At 34.1% G+C, this 18,213-nt stretch overlaps 2 protein-coding genes across 2 annotated transcripts in view; one reads left to right on the top strand and one right to left on the bottom strand.

Annotated features, from left to right (window-relative positions):
- The window catches only part of LOC108358479 (Centriolar coiled coil protein 110kDa), a 31,824-nt gene extending 19,197 nt beyond the window's left edge, over positions 1-12,627 (top strand). Inside the window, exons 8-9 of the mRNA XM_017609837.1 lie at positions 12,404-12,528; positions 12,598-12,627. Coding sequence (XP_017465326.1) covers positions 12,404-12,528; positions 12,598-12,619 — 147 coding nt within the window. The 3' untranslated portion in view covers positions 12,620-12,627. The remainder of the gene's footprint in view (positions 1-12,403; positions 12,529-12,597) is intronic.
- Positions 12,628-12,805: 178 nt separating this feature from the next.
- On the bottom strand, positions 12,806-15,304 carry LOC108358487 (trichohyalin). Its single transcript, XM_017609855.1, has 3 exons — positions 14,749-15,304; positions 14,092-14,604; positions 12,806-14,018 (listed from the first exon to the last, which is right to left on the bottom strand). Exons 1-3 carry the CDS (start codon positions 15,035-15,037, stop codon positions 12,904-12,906), a joined length of 1,917 nt encoding a protein of 638 aa, XP_017465344.1. The 5' UTR covers positions 15,038-15,304; the 3' UTR covers positions 12,806-12,903.
- Between the last annotated feature and the right edge of the window lie 2,909 nt (positions 15,305-18,213).

Below are 18,213 nucleotides of genomic sequence, written 5' to 3'. Positions count from 1 at the left end.
TCGTCAAAACGTCATTGAGCTAAAAAAACGTCAAAATGACGACGACATCGTCAATTCGGCAACGCAGATGGGGATATATACATATATAAGATCAATTCCATACTCATGGAGAAAAATTTGCATGGCTGGAGAACGGCGCGTGGCCACTCCAATATAAACCGAACTTTTCATATTGCATATCTCTGAAAGTGTTCATGGTAGACTGTAAGCCTTTTTAAAACTCTTTAGTTTGACACCCACATGTCAACATTTCATTTACTTTATCAATTTTACTGAGTTAAAATTTCCAAATAGGTGGCAACCCTCGTCAAAAATACTTCCAACAGTTATCTTTCTTAAACCTCTTTAATTTAATACCCATATTGTAATATTTTATTTATTTCATCAATGTAATTTAGTTAAATTTTCAAACAGATGGCAACACTCCTCAAACATATTTTCGGCAATAAGCCTTCTTAAAACTCTTTAGTTTGACACCCACATGGCAATATTTCACTTATTGTATCAATTTGACTGAGTTAAAATTTTCAAATAGGTGGCAACCCTTGTCAAAAATACTTCCAACAGTTATCTTTCTTAAACCTCTTTAACTTGATACCCATATTGTAATAACACTATGCGACAGTCAAAATCGGGATGGGATGAAACCAACGGGAAATGTTATATCGGTCAAAAACAAGTTATACGTGTCCCGGCGTTTCGCTGGGTCACGTCTAGGAATCGAGATATATATATAACTATCATATAGGGGAAATTGTCACCTTTGGTGGTCTTTTTTTGAAATAACTCGAGAACCACTAGTCCGATTTTGCTCAAACAAATTTAAAAAAAATTAAAAATTACAATTTCTTTAATCTGTTCATATAACCTTTTTCTATACATATAATCAACAGTTTTAAAAAAATTTAATATTTTAGGCAAAAAATATTTTTTTTCTTCATACATTTATTTTTACCGGCAAAACTGTTGATTATATAGAAAAACGTGATATGAACAGATTAAAGAAATTGTAATTAAAAATTTTTTTAAGTTTGTTTGAGCAAAATCGGACTAGTAGTTCTCGAGTTATGTCAAAAAAAGACCAAATAGAAAAAGACGAATAGAAAAAAAAAAGTTATAGCCGCTTTTGTGGGTAAAGGACTGAGACACGCTAGAATGTATTTAATAGATTTAAATTTAAGTTGGTCTTGTTACCGACCAATGACATGCTAAATAGTACAAAGGTACATTATTACTTGCTCCTGACATTATTTTGTGTTACTTACCGGAAATAATGAAAGTGGATTTTGTGGAATTGGACCCTTCGATTGTGTTATCAATAATATGACAGAGAACACGCAGTATACGTCGCATGAATATGCGGATATTCACCTAATTTACGGTGAAGCTTGCTGTAATGCCAGAGCTGCTCAAAGACTTTATGCAGAGCGATACCCCAATCGTCGGCATCCGGGCCAGATTGGACCTAGAGAAATATATGAAGGTAAGTGATTTTTACACCTTTCTTGTTTGAAGCCATTCTTCTTTTAACTATCATTTTTAACTTTTTTAAGGTCGCATACCTGGAAGACGTGGCGGTGAGACAGGACGTCCTGCAACGGTAGATGTTAAAGTCGTGTTAGAGGAAGTGGAACTAGGTCCATCGACTTCAGGGAGAATGATGGAAAGACGGACTGGAATACCAAAAACTACAGTTCACAAAGCTTTAAAATACCATCCCTACCATGTTCAGGCTCTACAAGAGAGAGATTACCTGTCGAGGGTCAGATTTTGCAGTGAAATGTTGCGAATGCATGATTCAGACCCCAACTTTTTTAATAAAATAATTTGGAGCGATGAATCATCATGCAAACTTGATGGTTATTTTAATTTACATAACCTTCACAGTTGGCAGATAGACAATCCTCACGAAATGAGAGAAGATCGTGCGCAGTACCGGTACAAAATAAATTTATGGTGCGGTATTTTTAATTGTCAGATATTGGGACCTGTGGAACTGCCGCCAACGCTCAACTCTCACAGTTATTTAGAGTTCCTTCAGGAACGGCTTCCAACTCTTTTAGAAGATGTACCCTTTAACCTGCTGCGAAGACTATATCTGCAAAATGACGGGTGCCCTGCTCACTACGGGCGTGAAGTAAGAGCTCATTTAGACGAAACTTATCCTCACCGATGGATTGGACGATACGGGCCAATCACGTGGCCCGCTCGATCGCCAGACCTGAATCCATTAGATTTTTTCTACTGGGGCTGTCTTAAGGACAAAGTTTATTCAATAACAATTCAAAACGAAGAGCATTTGCGGGAAAAAATAAATGGAGCTGCTGCTGAGATAGCCCAATTGAGTTTAAGATCTCTAAAAGCGTCTTTTCTTAAAAAGTGCCGAGCTTGTATTAGAGTAGAAGGTCGCCAATTTGAGCATATTTTGTCAATAAATGAATAAATTTTTCTTCAAACGACTCATGTATATTTTATTTCACGTGAACCCATCCTTCACAAAAAATATTGATAGATATAGCCCTTGTTATAGACTCTAGTCCGAATTCCGGTAAGTAACATAAAATAATGTCAGGAGCATTTAATAATGTACCTTTGTACTATTTAGCATGTTATTGGTCGGTAACAAGACCAACTTAAATTTAAGTCTATTAAATACATTCTAGCGTGTCTAAGTCCTTTACCCACAAAAGCGGCTATAACTTTTTTTTTCTATTCGAAATAGTAAGAGTGGCACCTTTCTGAAATATTTATTAAATGAGCAATTTTTTTATGTAATGTAAAGTTATAGCTCAGTACATTTTTTTCACCAGAGATAGTCAAAGTTGGGGAAGAAAATATCAAAAAGTTAAAAATCCCAATATAGTCCTAATTTTATAATGGTTCCTTAATATATTTTTACTACATTGCATTTGATTATGGAGAAGCAACTATCTGGAAGTATTTTACATAAAAAATTGACTAAGTATAGCCTTGTTTGTAGATGCAATTAAAGAAAATACATGAAAAGGCACGATTTTTTTTTTTAATTCAAAAAAATTTAAATATTTTAAAAACGATGACACTTCTACCTGAAAAATTTTTGCTTATCAGGGAGCTCACCCCCCCCACCTACCTTCTCCTCAAGTTTGGAGTTGGCATCCCTGCTTCCAATAACTTACAAATATAAAAATGTGAAATATCGAGGGCTTGAATTCATTAATACCCTCTATCTGCAATTTGCACAAAAACTAATTTGTGATTTTAGAAACCATCTGGGACTTATTACCTGTCGTTATATAAGGTAGCATTAATATCACTGATGACAGTTAAAGCTTAGGTGGATTTTTATATCAGAATCTCATCTTTGTGTAAAGTGTGCAGATAGGAGGTATTATTGAATATAAGCCCTCGATGTTTAAAATATATAAAAATTTTATTTCAACGTATACAAAAAATAAATCTACCTGCGTTACCGCACGTCGGGAGACGGGGAAGGGGGGGGCGGGGGCCGCGGCGTAGCGTGACGTGGTGTGCGCGCCGGTCGCAGATTTAATGTTTGAAAGAGAAATAATGTCAATTGATTTTATTTCGTTTTTAAAATGGTAATAATGTCAATTGACTTTATTTCGCACCAGGGTGGGAAATAAAGTCAATTGACCTTATTTCCGTTGATCTTATTACCTGTCACCATTTTTTTACTCACGTGGTTCGCACCTTTTCTATTAAAAATATATAAAATATGTAATGTTAAAGGAGACTTCATTGAAATGGTTCTTTTTATTTTATAATACAAATCATGAGAGCATTATGTTGTTATTTTTTAATTTTTTCATTTTCTTATTCTTAATTAAAAAAAGTTTTTTTTTTATTTAAAATCGAATTCGGCTTGCGCAGACCGCCCTCCGATAAGCAATTAGCATAAGTATAATTTTAATCACTTTCCTCATCCGTTCTGAAACCTAGTTTCGTCAACCCCCTTTTTGAGATTATGCATTAATTTTCAGGTTCATCATATTCGACATCTTTGAGTGGACTGATGAAATCTTCTGCTTAAAAAAAAATATTACCGCTCGTGATCAGGTAGCATGAATTTAATGAAATGTCATAATTTTATTAAAAGTCAAATGGTTAACAACAACAACGAATGTCATTAAATGAAACCACCTTCTTTTTTGTATCATGGTTGTACTCATAGTTGTAAAAATATGCAGCTTCTGCTGAGTATAAAGGTGTTGTATTGAACACAATTTGTTAAGAAAAAGTAACCGTAGATTTTTTATTATGAAAAAAGTATTTTTGTAACGTCCACAATTTAACAATCCAGTGAAAAGAATCCGAAGGATTTAGGAATTCATCGATTAATTTAAGGATAATGGTAACAATACTTACAGTAACGACATTTTAGCATTCTTTGGCTCTTTCCCTTTCGTTTATTTAATATTTCTTATTTTTTTATGAAAGTGTAGCTCGTTGTCTAACAAAAATCATGGTAGTAAAAATTTCAAACTTTTTCTTTAAACATTCTGAGCATGCAGTTTTGTAGCCCATTCAATCTTATTTTAATGAGGTGCAAATTTTAAGTAACTATGACTTACTATTGATTTTTGGAAAGTTTTTTGTGGAAGGTGTTGCGGATTTTCTCCATACAAACAAATTTTCGAACATACGAGTACTTCGTTTAGAAGAAAATGCGTAAACAAAAAATTTAAAAAATCAACACTTACACTTATTTGCAAACGTCAAGCTGTGAGGTTGTACTTTATTGTGCTCTAATTTTGGCTTTCTACTTACTAAGTTCATTGTGCTAATTCTGTGTTAAAGTAGTGATAAAAAGTGCTTATGAGCATCATAGTGTGAAAAATTGAAGCTAAGTGAAAGCTATTGGTTTTATATTAAAGTAAATTTAATTAAACTTCACTAGCATACATTCTAATTTTGCCGAGTCATTTGTTGCTATCATTGTTGTATCCTTTGTAGTTAACTGAATTCATTTTGTTTTTGCACATTTGTTCTACTCTTTTTGTTTACTTTTTCTAGTAATTCTTGTCACAGCTGTTTGCATTGCGTTTATTAAGTGCCATAATTGCAGTGATATTCGAACTGTTCGCTACATTTATTTAAAGCTACTTACATCAGCTCCTTAATTGTTATAATTTATTTTGTTTGTCTTTTATTAACGAGTGTATTACATAAAACTTTCAATATGAAGTGCGATCTTGATACTTGCCAAATTAAAAGCGATTCTGAACGCTACTTATCGTGCTGGCTGTGTGATGGTATTTACCATCTGAAATGTGCTGGTTTGACAGGAAGAATTCTGGATGCTATTAGTGATGGCAAGGGCCTTCGCTGGTCTTGCGTAAAGTGCAGGTCAACCGAAGTTGATCATTTCAAGCTACTTAGGCAAACCAGAAATGGTTTTACAGAAGTAGGAAGAGAATTGTCGGTACTGACAGAAAAATTTAAGCATTATGAAAATATGTTTAAATCATTCAAATGCTTAAATACCTTGCAATCTGTTAAGGATATCCGTGTGTCTAAACGTAAGCGTCTTCATAGTCCATCTAAGGAAATTACTGCCGGTGCACGTCAGAATAATCTTCCGACGGACTTGATTAATTTATCCTCTCCGTGTCCTCCAGCATCAGAATCCTCAGCCTCAAAAGACCGTGTAACGAAATCTGCTTCGGATAATAAAGAGCCTGAAGTATCTTCCCCTTCCCCCATTGAAGTGGTGGCATCATCTTCAAAGCCTCCACCGCCTTCCCTATCCTCAACTACTAACGCAGTAACTCAACCCCCTCCGCCGGTACTCCAGTCTGATACAAGAAAACTAGTTTTGGTTCCGCCAAAGAAGTCAATCTTTGTTTCTAGATTTTCGAGAGACACTACTGAAGACGATATAAAGCTTTATATCTCATCAAAAATTAGAACTTTCGACTTAAGCATCAGAAAATTTAATTTTAATTACGAAAGAAATATTGCTTCATTTAAAATTTAGATAATTTTAATGCGCTGCTTAGTAGTTCTTTTTGGCCCCCCGGAGCTTTCGTTCGTGAATTCGAATATAGGCCCAAAAAAGTAAATAACTAAGCTAATCAAAAAACTAATTATTAAATCTGCTTTAAGTATTTATTACCAAAATGTAAGAGGCTTAAATACTAAATTAACGAACTTATACTTTAAAGGCCTTGAATGTAATTGTAATATTCTTTCTTTTACTGAAACTTGGCTGAAACCTCACATTTTCAATTCAGAGATTCTTCCAAATAATTATCATATCTATAGACAAGATAGGGAGGACGGAATCGGCGGTGGCGTACTCTTCGCTGTAGACTCTTCAATACCATCTGAAGAAGTTAGTCTTCGGTCTAAATTGTCGTGGCCTGCATTTAAAGAAAATGTTGAACAAAGCGTTGCACTTTTTAACTTTACTTTACATAAATTATTTGAAAAGCATGTGCCTAAACGCATGTATGTTCCTGAAGAGCAAACACAGTTATGGTTCACTAAAGAACTGAGAAATTTGAAAAACAGAAAGTCGCGTTATTTTAGATTACACAAAAAAAACCGGTTTACACTCATACTATGTAAAATACTCACTGTTGCGTCATAAGTTTTTTGAATTAAACAAAAAGTGTTATAAAGCTTACTTGTGTAAAATCAAACGGCGTATAATATATAACCCCAAATCATTTTATGACTTCGTAAACTCCAAGCGAAATGTACGTGGGTTTCCTTCCGCCATGAAGTATCAAAATACCGTCTCTAGTGATAATCAAACAATTTCTAACATGTTCGCTCAGTTTTTTAAATCCAATTATTCCATTAACTCACATGCTAACATTGACTATCCTTTTAAACTATGTCCAATGAACTCAATAAATATCCCAGTAATATCTCCCGATGATGTAGTAGTTTATCTGAAATCCTTAAAGCAGTCCTTCAGTTATGGTCCTGACCAGATCCCTACTTGTATTCTTATAAATTGTTCTGATTATCTCTATGAGCCGTTAACAGCGATATTTAATTTATCTCTTAAAGAGGGCGTTTTTCCAACTATATGGAAGGAATCGTTCATAACCCCGTTACATAAAAGCGGTAGCAGATCTTCAGTGGAGAACTACCGGGGAATAGCTAAGCTTTCTGCAATTCCTAAATTATTTGAAGCAATTATAACAAATCAGTTGACGCATTCTATCTCTTCTAGCATTTCATATAGTCAACATGGATTTTGCAACTTCTACAAATTTACTTGAATTAACATCCTATATCTCAAAAGCATTTAGTGAAAGGAAAACTGTTGATGTTATATATACTGACTTTAGTAAAGCATTTGACAAAGTGTGCCACTCGTTGCTCATCTACAAACTTGATCTTCTTGGTCTTCCACCTAATTTTCTACGTTGGATCTCTTCATACCTCTATGATAGATCACAAAGGGTAATGTTTAAAAATACTATCTCTGACGTCATTGATGTTACTTCAGGAGTCCCTCAAGGTAGCCACCTAGGCCCGGTTCTGTTCTTGCTTTTCCAGCCGCAGGCAAATGCTTGGTACAATTTTATAGTTAAATTACTAACAATTTCAAGTCCGCTTCTTCTTGGCGAAGTTAGCCTTAATGTTCCCTCCCGGGTATCAAGACACGTTTGCCCCCTATTTCTGAAAGCTTGTAAAACTAATTTTGAATTGCACGACCCACTCCGTTGCTTATGCCAGGATTTTAACTCTCATTCCAGCACGTTTGATATATCAGATCCGCTTTTCAGCATTAAGAAATCGATACTGTCCTCTCTCAATAAATGAATCATTAAAATAAAGACANATTTAAAATACTGGTTCCGTACGTCATGCGGATGGGCGGGAATGGAGGGTAAAAACCGTTGGGATATTATTATTATTATTACCTAGCTACTTCAAACTGATAACCTTCTCCTTTTTTGGAAGTCGGTTAAAAACTGCGTTCTCAAAAAAAATCTAAAGAATCTGATTAAACAGTTTAAAATTTTGATGAACATATGTTAAAATTGCATAAAAAGTAAAAAGAATCGGCTAATAATCTAATAATACTAGCCAATGCCGATGCCGATGCTGATTAATTAATCGGTCGGACTCTACTAAATACTCAAATACTTAATAGTTGGAGATGTCTAAATATTCTAATAAACAAAACTTAGTTATTTAGGCGTTGCTAATTACTCAAATAAACAAAAATTTGGTATTCAGGAGTTGGTAAATACCAGGCAACAGCATCAGTTTACTCACTTCCATCTAAATAGTATGAACTCATTGCTGTGAACTGTATACGGGTAGTGAGAAACACCGTACAAACAGTGAGATTCATAGTTAGTTTCGAAATCAATGTTTAGTGCAGTGTACTCATTTGATTTCAAATATGGCATTGATATACTCTTTCCCATGATAAAAACATAACAAGGTAAAACCATTGAGAGGCAGTCTGACGTTTGCCAACAATATAATTTTAAAATCAAAACTCAAACTCACACACACATTCTCATTTTCAATCTCAAACAACAACAATTGTGAACAATTTAATTTTTTTATTTTCAATTTTTATGATTTTAAAATGTTGGCAAACGTCAGAAAAAAATCATGGCCGACGAAATGAGAGAATGAATTTACCTTGTAATGTTTTTATCATGCTCTTTCCAAATCAAGTCAGGCGAGTGAAAAACGCTGTTATGAAAAGCAAGTCGAGCAATCGAATGACACTCATTGACTTCAAACAATTAGTAGAGAATACGACAATTTTGAAAAAAATGGATATTGATGAAGTATTTTTTTAAATATATTAGTTTTACTAAATTATTTAATTATCCTCCTGACGTACATTTATATAACTAGTCTACAAAAGAAATGCACTGTTACCTCTGAAGACATCGGCATTATAAGAGACTTGAAAAATAAGTTGCTTTATTATTTAAAAACAGTTGCTGTTGAAAACTTAACAGATTTGCACAAAATTGCGCTTTTTTTATACCCGCCAGCAAAAGAGCTCAAGAACTTTACCGAATCTGAGCAACGGTACACGAAAGAGAAATGTTTACAAATTATGAGAACGTTAACTGAGAATTCTGACAGTACAACGGAACCACAAATTGCGGAAACACCTTTGTTACCTTCAGACAACTTTGAGCTGTTTTCAGGTCTTCTTAAACAACCTACCTTTGTGAGCAGAACTGATAAAGCTATTACAGAGCTGCGGCGATATGAAAATATTGAGGTATATTTTCATACGGACTTCGATGTAATTAATTGGTTGGAGGTACACAAATGCGAAATGCCGCTGCTGCATAAACTCAGTCGTAGAGTAATAGCCACTCCTTGAACTAGCGCATCGTCAGAAAGATACCACCTTTTGTCAAAAGATGATGCCCTTAATCAGTTGATATTTTTGCATTATAATATGCAGTTAGAAAACCAATAAAATTAACAAATATTGGTTTTTCCAATCAAGCACTTGTTATTTGAATCGAGCACTTGATAGTGTGAATTACTCACTCAATTGACAATAGCTGATCCAGTACTCCATGGACTTACAGGATTTTATACGAACTTGCAGGAAGTTGCAGGAAAAATGTTCCCGTACTCCAAAATCCTGTAAATGAGAGCGACTTTTGGAGAGTTGTGTAGAGAATGAAGTTGCAAGATTTTACCCGAACTTTTTCTTCTGGTAAAATCATGAAAAGTGCCAAGCAATCACTGGTTGACGTTTTTACAGGAAAAATGCTATCGCACGTTATGTTTGAAAATGAATGAGTGCGAGTATGTGCAGATGTGAAACGAAAGCGAGTGACTTAAAATGTATTTTGAGTGTATCCATGCAGCTCTCTGGTAAATACTAAAGTAAAAAATACTTTGCAGTTTAGGAGCAATTAGATGCTAAAGTAAATGCGCTAAATACTCTAGTCGAAAGTACTCGGGTACTTTGGAGATGCAAAATACTTTCATTAAAGTACTAAGGTATTTATTACGTGGCTAAATACTTACAAACTAATTATATGTTTATGATTTAGGAAAAATTGAATCTGGACTATTTCGAGATTTTCGAGACTACTTCGGGATTCCCGGGACTATTTCATAATTTTCGGGACTATTTCGAAATTTTCGTTATTTTTGTCGGTCTTTATATCGATAAATTTAATGATTTTACAATCGTTATATTTATCGATATGATTATTAATTTTGTTATGGATATAATAATCGATATTGTTATCGATATATTTGTCGATATAATAATCGATATTTTTATCGAAAAATTTATCGATATTTTTATTGATATATTTATCAATATTGTTATTGATATATTAATCGATATTAATGATCGATATTTTTATAGATATACACCTTTATCGATATATTGGGTCTCGAAGAAACCTAAATAGTCCCTAGAATGCTAAAAATATCTAGAAACCCCGAAGTAGTCTCGAAAATCCCGAAATAGTCCTTAAAATATCGAAAATCCTGAAATTGTCTCAAAAATGCCGAATTCGCCCCGAAAATACCGAAATATTTTTGTACACGCTAGTTAGTGAAGCCAAAGTCTCAATGTACTTTTGTACGCGGTGTTGCATTAGGTGAAACTAACTAAATACCTTTAGACTAATGGTCTTATTCATAAAAAATAATATAGGTTTATAGAACTCTATAAAGTGAAATTTTCATACAAATTATCGATTTATAAAGCAGTTAAAGTCTTCTTTATTTTTTATGAATTTGGGTGTAAGTATTTAGCGCTGTGAAAATAAGTAAATATTTACTAGCCTATTCGGTATTTAGTAACATCCAAAATACTTAAGTAAATATTAGATACCTTGGTATATATTTACTACAACATAAATACCTAAATACTTAGCACTTAATTTTTAGTAAATAAAATTTTACCCATCACTGGTATCAATAATGCAATCACCTGCAATGAATAAACGAATTTTTGTTTTAATTTTCCTACGGAAGTTTTTTTTTGTGGTTCTTGAGGTTATCTTAGGTCTACGTTTGTTGCTTTAATGCGCAACACTACAAGTTTTTTTGGTTTTTTAGGATCAGACAAGATTAACCCTGAAAGTATGATCGAAAAAATATAAACCATAAAATAAGGATTAAAAATGATCGAAAAAATTAAAATCAAAGAAAACGACTATTTTTGATCGAAAAAATAAAAATCATAAAAATAAGATTAAAAATGATTGAAAAAATAAAAATCAAAAAATACGATTATTTTTGATCGAAAAAATAAAGATTATAAAATAACGATTAAAAATTCTCGTAATTATATAAATCGAAAAATACGATTATGCAATGATCTTTAAATAAAAATCCTTCATGATAACGATTATTTTCTGTATCTGGCTAAAACTGAATGGGCTTCAAAACTGCATATCCGATATTTTTCTAAAAAATATTAATTTATTCACAGAAGGCATTAGGATAGCGCTTTTTTTATTTGTATACAATTTTATAATCGAATTCACACGTAGAATATGCTACATTTTTATAAAAAATTTAAGAATATTAAACAAACAAAAGGAAAACTGTATATACTGAGGATCAAAATGGTGCGGTAAATGACGAGGAGTGTATAACATAGGCTGACTTCCTAAATCCATCAATGCAGAATATGGGCAACCACGTTCAAATGCCAAATTGGAACTTAGTGCACAAATTGGGCATTTCCACCAATTATAGTTTAAAAATAAAAGAGGTTGATGCTTTGCATTGATGCATTTAGGGCCAGTTTTTCAGTGCACGGCCGTGGTTTAAACTAAGTTTAAACGCCCGATCTGGCTGGTTTAAACTAAGATCAGCCAATCAAATTTCAGCCAGCTGTTCAATTTAAACTCAGTTTACTTAATCTAAGTTTAAACTGGCACTGAAAAGCTGGCCCTTAGAAAGGTAGCCATATAAATAACTTCATTTATATCCCCACCCCTAGTTTATACTTTGTGTTCTGACAAAGAAATTATTTTTAACCGTATTGAAAAAAGAAGGTTATCAATTCGTCGGAATAAATGTTTTTTATGTAAGTATGTTACCGCATAACTTTGGACCACGTTCACCGATTTCTATAATTATTTTTTTAAAGGAAAGGTGGTATCTCAGAGGTGGTCCCATACTTTTGTGGTTTAGATTGAGTCATGAAGAAACTAACGAATTGAAGTTGTTTTGTTTTTTGATTCAAAATTGCTTATTTTAGAATAAATTAAAGGTTTACCTCACAGGTGGTTCCATACTAATTTGGTTTATATCCGATCATTGGATCATGAAGAAATTAACGACAATCTTAAATTTTTATATGCGAATTGAAGTCTGTTTTGTTTTTTGCTTAACAATTACTTGTTTATTTTAGAATAAATTAAAAACTAAGGCCTTACTGTTTAAAAACTATTCTTGTTTTTTTCTTCAGTTGACTTCAACAATGCATACACTACACTTAATACTATTTCAAACAACGGTCAAGGAACGGATGGAAATTATTAGTCGCGACCGCAAACGAATTAAAACTAAAATGCTCACTTTGAGTATGAAAAGGTAAAGGCAGTAAATGCACATTTATAATCAACATTTTTCTTTTATCTGCATAATTTTTTCTTATTGTAGGACACCAACTTTTCGTACATAATTCATGAAGTCAACGTACTCACGTATTTGCAAAGCAAAAATACTCATTTAAACCATCACATACATACATATCAAATGCAATTTGTCATACATTCGAGGAGCCAAGCTTCTTGCCAAATAAAGACTCGATTTACTAATAAAGTATTATTTACAAGAAATAATTTATTGGAAATAGAAAATACATGCGAACAACAGAATATAATTGAATTGTACTGAAAGAAGTTTCAGAAAATTAAGGCCGGCGCAGATCGTAGAACACCAATTATATTACAGCTTTCTATGCGTCTATTGCCCCTTGGGCAAAGGGAAATGGTTCATTTTCTTCAATTCAAACATTGTATAGCGCACTTTGCCGGGTTTAAGCAACTTTTCACAGTCGTCCTCCTTTTTGAGTTCGGCTATATGCGTACATGGCATCAAGCAATCTGTGAACCGACTGTCAAAGTTTTCTTTGGTGTTGGCGGCCTTCTTCGCATCGGCTGCAATCAATTCAGATATCTTAAGACAGTTTTCCAATATACTTTCCTTGTTGTTTTTCTCAGTCTTTGACGAAAACTTTTCTTCGCCGGTTGAGACAGATTTGCTCACATCTAGCGCCTGTGTTGGGCTGATTGCCTTCGAATGCACCGATTTAGGTTTTTGCAAAGAAGTAATAGAGGAATATACACCGTCACCCTTAACATCTCCTTGGCCAGTGCCAATGTTAATATGAGTCATCAGGTGCTTTGGCGTTTTGCGTTCACAGTCGATGAAACGATCGCGCTTATACTCTTGAACCACTTTAACGAAAGGATAGAGTGGCCGATCTTTCTTGTGTGCATCCTCCATCAGATTGCGCGCATATTCGAAAAAGAATTTATCCTCCCGCTCGTCTTTGTTATCTTCGCAGGTGCGCATTTGTTGTCTGTCCTCATTTTCAATACGTTTCTTAAGCTCAATTTGTTCCTTTAATGTGGCTCGTGTATCGTGTATTTCATTTAGACGCTTTTTCTTCTGCGCTTCTTTAAAAAGCCGATTTACTTCGCAGTTTTTAAAGCGTGTTGCCACATCGTAACGCCTCTCTTCCTCGGCGCGCCTTTTCGCCTCCTTTTGCTGTTGAAGCTCGTGCATATAAGCTTCAATACGTGCTTGTTTGGCCGCCTTGTCCTTGCGTATCTTTTCCTTCTCTTCAGCCGTGAACTTCAGTTGCATGCGACTAATATCACGACGTACACGCTCTTCGTCTGTTGCTTCTGTCTTAGTCTGAATGCAACGCAAGAATCTGGCTTGCATCTCTTGCTTCTTCTCTTCGTGCGTAGTTTTCTTTTGGTCTTCCTCTTTTTTTACGACATCCCAGTCCTTTTTAGCCAGATTGTAAACGCAACACAAACGATCTTCGATCTCTTCGGTCATACGTTCCCCTAAAATTGGATTAAAGAACAAATAACGTGATAAAAACGAGTCATAAATGAATACAGCTTATTCTAAACTTACTTAATCTACGTTGCTCTACCATTTTCATGGCTTCCAGTGCGTTTTTGCGTAGTGCCGCTCGTTTTTTCTCCATAATTGCCTTCTCCTTTTCGATTTGCGCCTTGATTTCCTGATCCATTGCCTCCCGCGCGTCCTGTTGCTCCTTGATGAGCTGCTTTTTATATTCCATGCGCTGCTTGCCAGTCTCTTTGATTGTGTGAAGCATTTCCTTTTTGTATGTGTTCATGTTCTGTTGGCGTTCCATTTGCCGCGCCTGGTCTTCTTGCATAAATCCTAACGCTTGTTGCTCGCAAGCTAACTTATCCATACATTCTTGCTTTTTAACAGCTCTTTCGAACTCCTTATTTATGTTCCGTTGAACGTTTCGCGCTCGAAGGACCTCGCTTTGTAAAGCTGCTGAGTGCAATTGCTTGGGACCAGGCTTCAGTTGCTCGACTAGGTTTTGCGCTTTAGCCAGCTTTTCGCTCCTTTTTCGTTCCTCATTTTCTTTTGTCTGATGGAAGTCCTCCTGCACTAAAAATGTAAGAACAAAATTCAAAGGAAATGGGTTAGAAACTCGCTTTATAAAAAATATCAATACTTTTTTCGTAAAAGATTTCAAAATATAACTACACATTTTTGAAAATCATATCGAAATTATTGTCGATGAGGTCTCACTTTTTGTTATTTTCTGCTCCATATTCGCTTTGATCTCGGCCAACTTCTCATCTTGAGTTCGCTGTATATTGCCCTTGAAATGAGCTACCAACTGGTCGGAGCCCTGCTTCAAGTATTCCTTATACTTTTGTTCCTCTTCAATTTCTTTCTGAGCTCGCAGTTCATCCACCTGATTGGAATTTTTTAGTAGCCTATTGTAGCGTTGCGACGAGAGCACTATAGGTTTCTTGTTCCCGATTTTCGCCAATTCGATCGAAGGTTCATTGCCCCGCGATACACAATTTATCATAGTACAATATATTTGGTAGGCTTAGTTTTGGAAGAAGATGCGTTATCGTTATGGCCCGTTAATATAAACGTAAATTCCTTTTCTTTGATTTCCAAAAACGAATTTTCGACTGTGAAAAAATTCTAAAGTTCCAAATGAAATTTAACAAATTGGTTGCTACGGTTGCCGTAGTGATACGTTGAGGTAACAAGTACGCTATCGGTAAGTTCATTGGTTGGCTGTGGATTATTAAATAATGCATTTATTGGCAATGCTCATTTATCTACATTCGCGTTATTTAGGGCCAATTTCACAATGCGTAGTTAACTCGGAATCGGGAGTTAACTACAGATTTTTGTACTGAAAATCTCTAGTTAACTGTCGATTCGGAGTTAACTACGCACTGTGAAATTGGCCCTTAATTATATATCTCGGCTGAAGGCCTCGTTGCCAGTGCTGCGTTTATGTATTTATATAATAAAATTCTTTTGTTATATAAATTGTTATAAATAAATAAATAAATAAATAATTATATATCTAAATTTCAAAAAAAAATTATAGTATTTACCTATGTTCATACTTATGTTCTCGTCATAACGTATATCTAAATATTACAACAAATACATATATTTAAAACACATTTTAAGCGATTCGAAAAGCTATGCAAAGGCGTTCATAAAGATTTTAAACCAAAACTAAATTCAGTTTTATTTTTAAACGAAAAAATCTATATATACAGTGGCTAAAGCAAAATGACCACGTGTTGGTTTTTTTAAATATTTGAAATATTTTTCAAAATAAATGTTTTTTGTTGCTATTTTTCTTTAAAAACCAAAACCATATCAATCACAGTTTCACACTTTATACAAAATTTAGAAAAATTCAACAAATTTTCGTCAAAATCTCAACTTTTAATCTGAATCTTTATTTTTATAGCCCATACAATTTTAGTCTAATCGCGTTGATTTTCGAGACTTGTTTTGGAGACTACTTTGGCGTTTTTTTTTTATATAACAAGTGCAATTTACAAAAACTGGCGTTGATTTTGTGAAATTTTGTTGCTAACGATCTCCCGCGTTTTTTATAAGAAGTTCATGCTTATATGGAAAAAAGTGCAAAAAGCCGTCACCAAAAAGAAAACTCAAAAATTAACGGAATTTTTTAGCCGTTTGAAACCATGGTACAATAAAAACAGGTAGAAGCCAATTTGACGTCAAACCTACAAAAGTCAAAGTTTTCGGGAGAGTAAAAATAAAAATGAGTGTGTGTAAGGAAAAATAAAAAATTACATTTCACTGGTTGACGTTTTTAAGTAAATTTGAAGTTTAATTTTATTTATTTATTTTCTATAGTTAAAACTTGTTAATTTGTTTGTTGTTTTCTGTCTTTGATTTATGAGTTGCAGTATTGTTGGAGGAACTTTCCGGCATAAGAGTCATAGTAACAGCACTTGGCATCAAACGTGCCTATCCTGTACCTCCCGGTGCATTTATAAAATCTGCTGCTTTAAAATGTTTAACGCACAGCAAGGCTTTTCGCTGCCGCTCTGCCCCACAGCTGCTTTCGCAACGCTCCTTACGCAAAGGACATTGAGGCACGTTAAAAAAATTAGTGGTATCTGATTTATATTCAATACCACATAAAAACCACGCTTCAGGTGTTGCATTTGTAACACATACACTAAGTATAAACCGCACAACACTACAAAAATTCAAATATTAATTAAAATTTGTTTTTAACGAACATTCCCAAAAAAAAACGACATGACATTTAAAGCGTAACGAAATATAGGAAATAAAAGAAAACTAAGTTGAAGTTTAAAGGTTTGGTTCTCATGAGAGCAGTGTCATTTTGGCTTCTACCTGTATTTATGTACCTTGGTTTGAAACTTGCACTTCATCTGACAAAAATTGTATGGGCTATAAATGCAAAACCGAAAAAGAATTCAGATTAAAAAGTTGAAATATTGATGAAAATTTGTTGAATTTTCCAAAAAGAGGTAAATTTTGTTTTTTTTTCAGTCTGATGTTGACTCTTACGCATGAACATATGTGAATATACATACATATGCCCATATTCAAAGATGTTTTCTTTTCTATAAAAAATTTTGACTTTTCATTGCCCTCTTTTTGCTGCTTGAGCGAAGCGGGCAATGAGGTTTGTCGGTTGAAAAGAAAACGTCATTTTGAATTTATTTTCNTTTCAGTCTGATGTTGACTCTTACGCATGAACATATGTGAATATACATACATATGCCCATATTCAAAGATGTTTTCTTTTCTATAAAAAATTTTGACTTTTCATTGCCCTCTTTTTGCTGCTTGAGCGAAGCGGGCAATGAGGTTTGTCGGTTGAAAAGAAAACGTCATTTTGAATTTATTTTCTATTCATTCTGTTTTTATTTATTGAAGGATAAATACTATTTTAATTTAATAAAATTTTTTCCGAAATTCCCATTTTCACCTATCTAAAGAGTGAAAACTTAAAAATATTGAAATTAAATGAAATATTACAAGATTGGTACCAAACGAAAAGTGTTTGGGAAAGCTTTACTGAGCAATTTTTTTTTAAAGTTGCCCCCTATCTAAAATCCGAACTTACAGGCTAACCTAATATTCACGCACGCCGCCAATTTACTGTCAAAAATTTCTCATGCACATACAACTTGTATGGGACCAAATGAAATTGAACGGCGTGCGTTTGAAGCTAACTCAATTTCCAATTTTTGTTCTGCGTGACATTTTGATTTGACGTTTCGCTCAATGAAATCAAATGCAAACGCACGCAAGCCAATTTCGGGTGACGCAAAAAAACAAATTCGACGGCGTGCGTACCAAAACGCAAGCCGCGAATATTAGGTTAGCCTGTTAATGGTCAAAGGAATTAGTTGCGTTCGATAACAAAATTAGCCAACACCAGCCAACAATCAAAATCAAGAGAGTAAGCGAAAATTCTCTCCCAAAGAGATGAAAAAGCAAAAAAGTAAACGAACAGGAAATTAGTCATTACTTGCAAAAACCGGAAGAAGAAGACACACCAGCTGACTTTGTTTATGTTTTATTTGTAAATAAACTGAAATTCATGTTGCCCCCATAGAAGAAAAAAGGAAAGTGAACGTTCAATGTTCGCCAGGAACATTTCTAGAAGTAAAAACTAGTTGGCGCTATCATAAAGTCACATAGCAGGCAGCCAAAAAG

This window comes from Rhagoletis zephyria, unplaced genomic scaffold, assembly GCF_001687245.7.
Source record: "Rhagoletis zephyria isolate East Lansing unplaced genomic scaffold, Rhagoletis_zephyria_1.1 Rzeph_scaffold_00259, whole genome shotgun sequence".
Lineage (NCBI taxonomy): Eukaryota > Metazoa > Arthropoda > Insecta > Diptera > Tephritidae > Rhagoletis > Rhagoletis zephyria.
Note: the sequence above shows the minus strand (reverse complement) of the source record. Positions and strands in the feature narration are given on the sequence as shown.

What these genes read in the sequence shown, in the direction of transcription:
- LOC108358487 (XM_017609855.1), bottom strand. Translation starts at nt 15,037, where the DNA reads ATGATAAATTGTGTATCGCGGGGCAATGAACCTTCGATCGAATTGGCG. An exon ending in GGAGCAGAAAATAACAAAAA is followed by an intron (nt 14,605 to 14,748) that starts GTGAGACCTCAT and finishes TTACATTTTTAG; the next exon opens with TGCAGGAGGACTTCCATCAG. An exon ending in GGTAGAGCAACGTAGATTAA is followed by an intron (nt 14,019 to 14,091) that starts GTAAGTTTAGAA and finishes ATCCAATTTTAG; the next exon opens with GGGAACGTATGACCGAAGAG.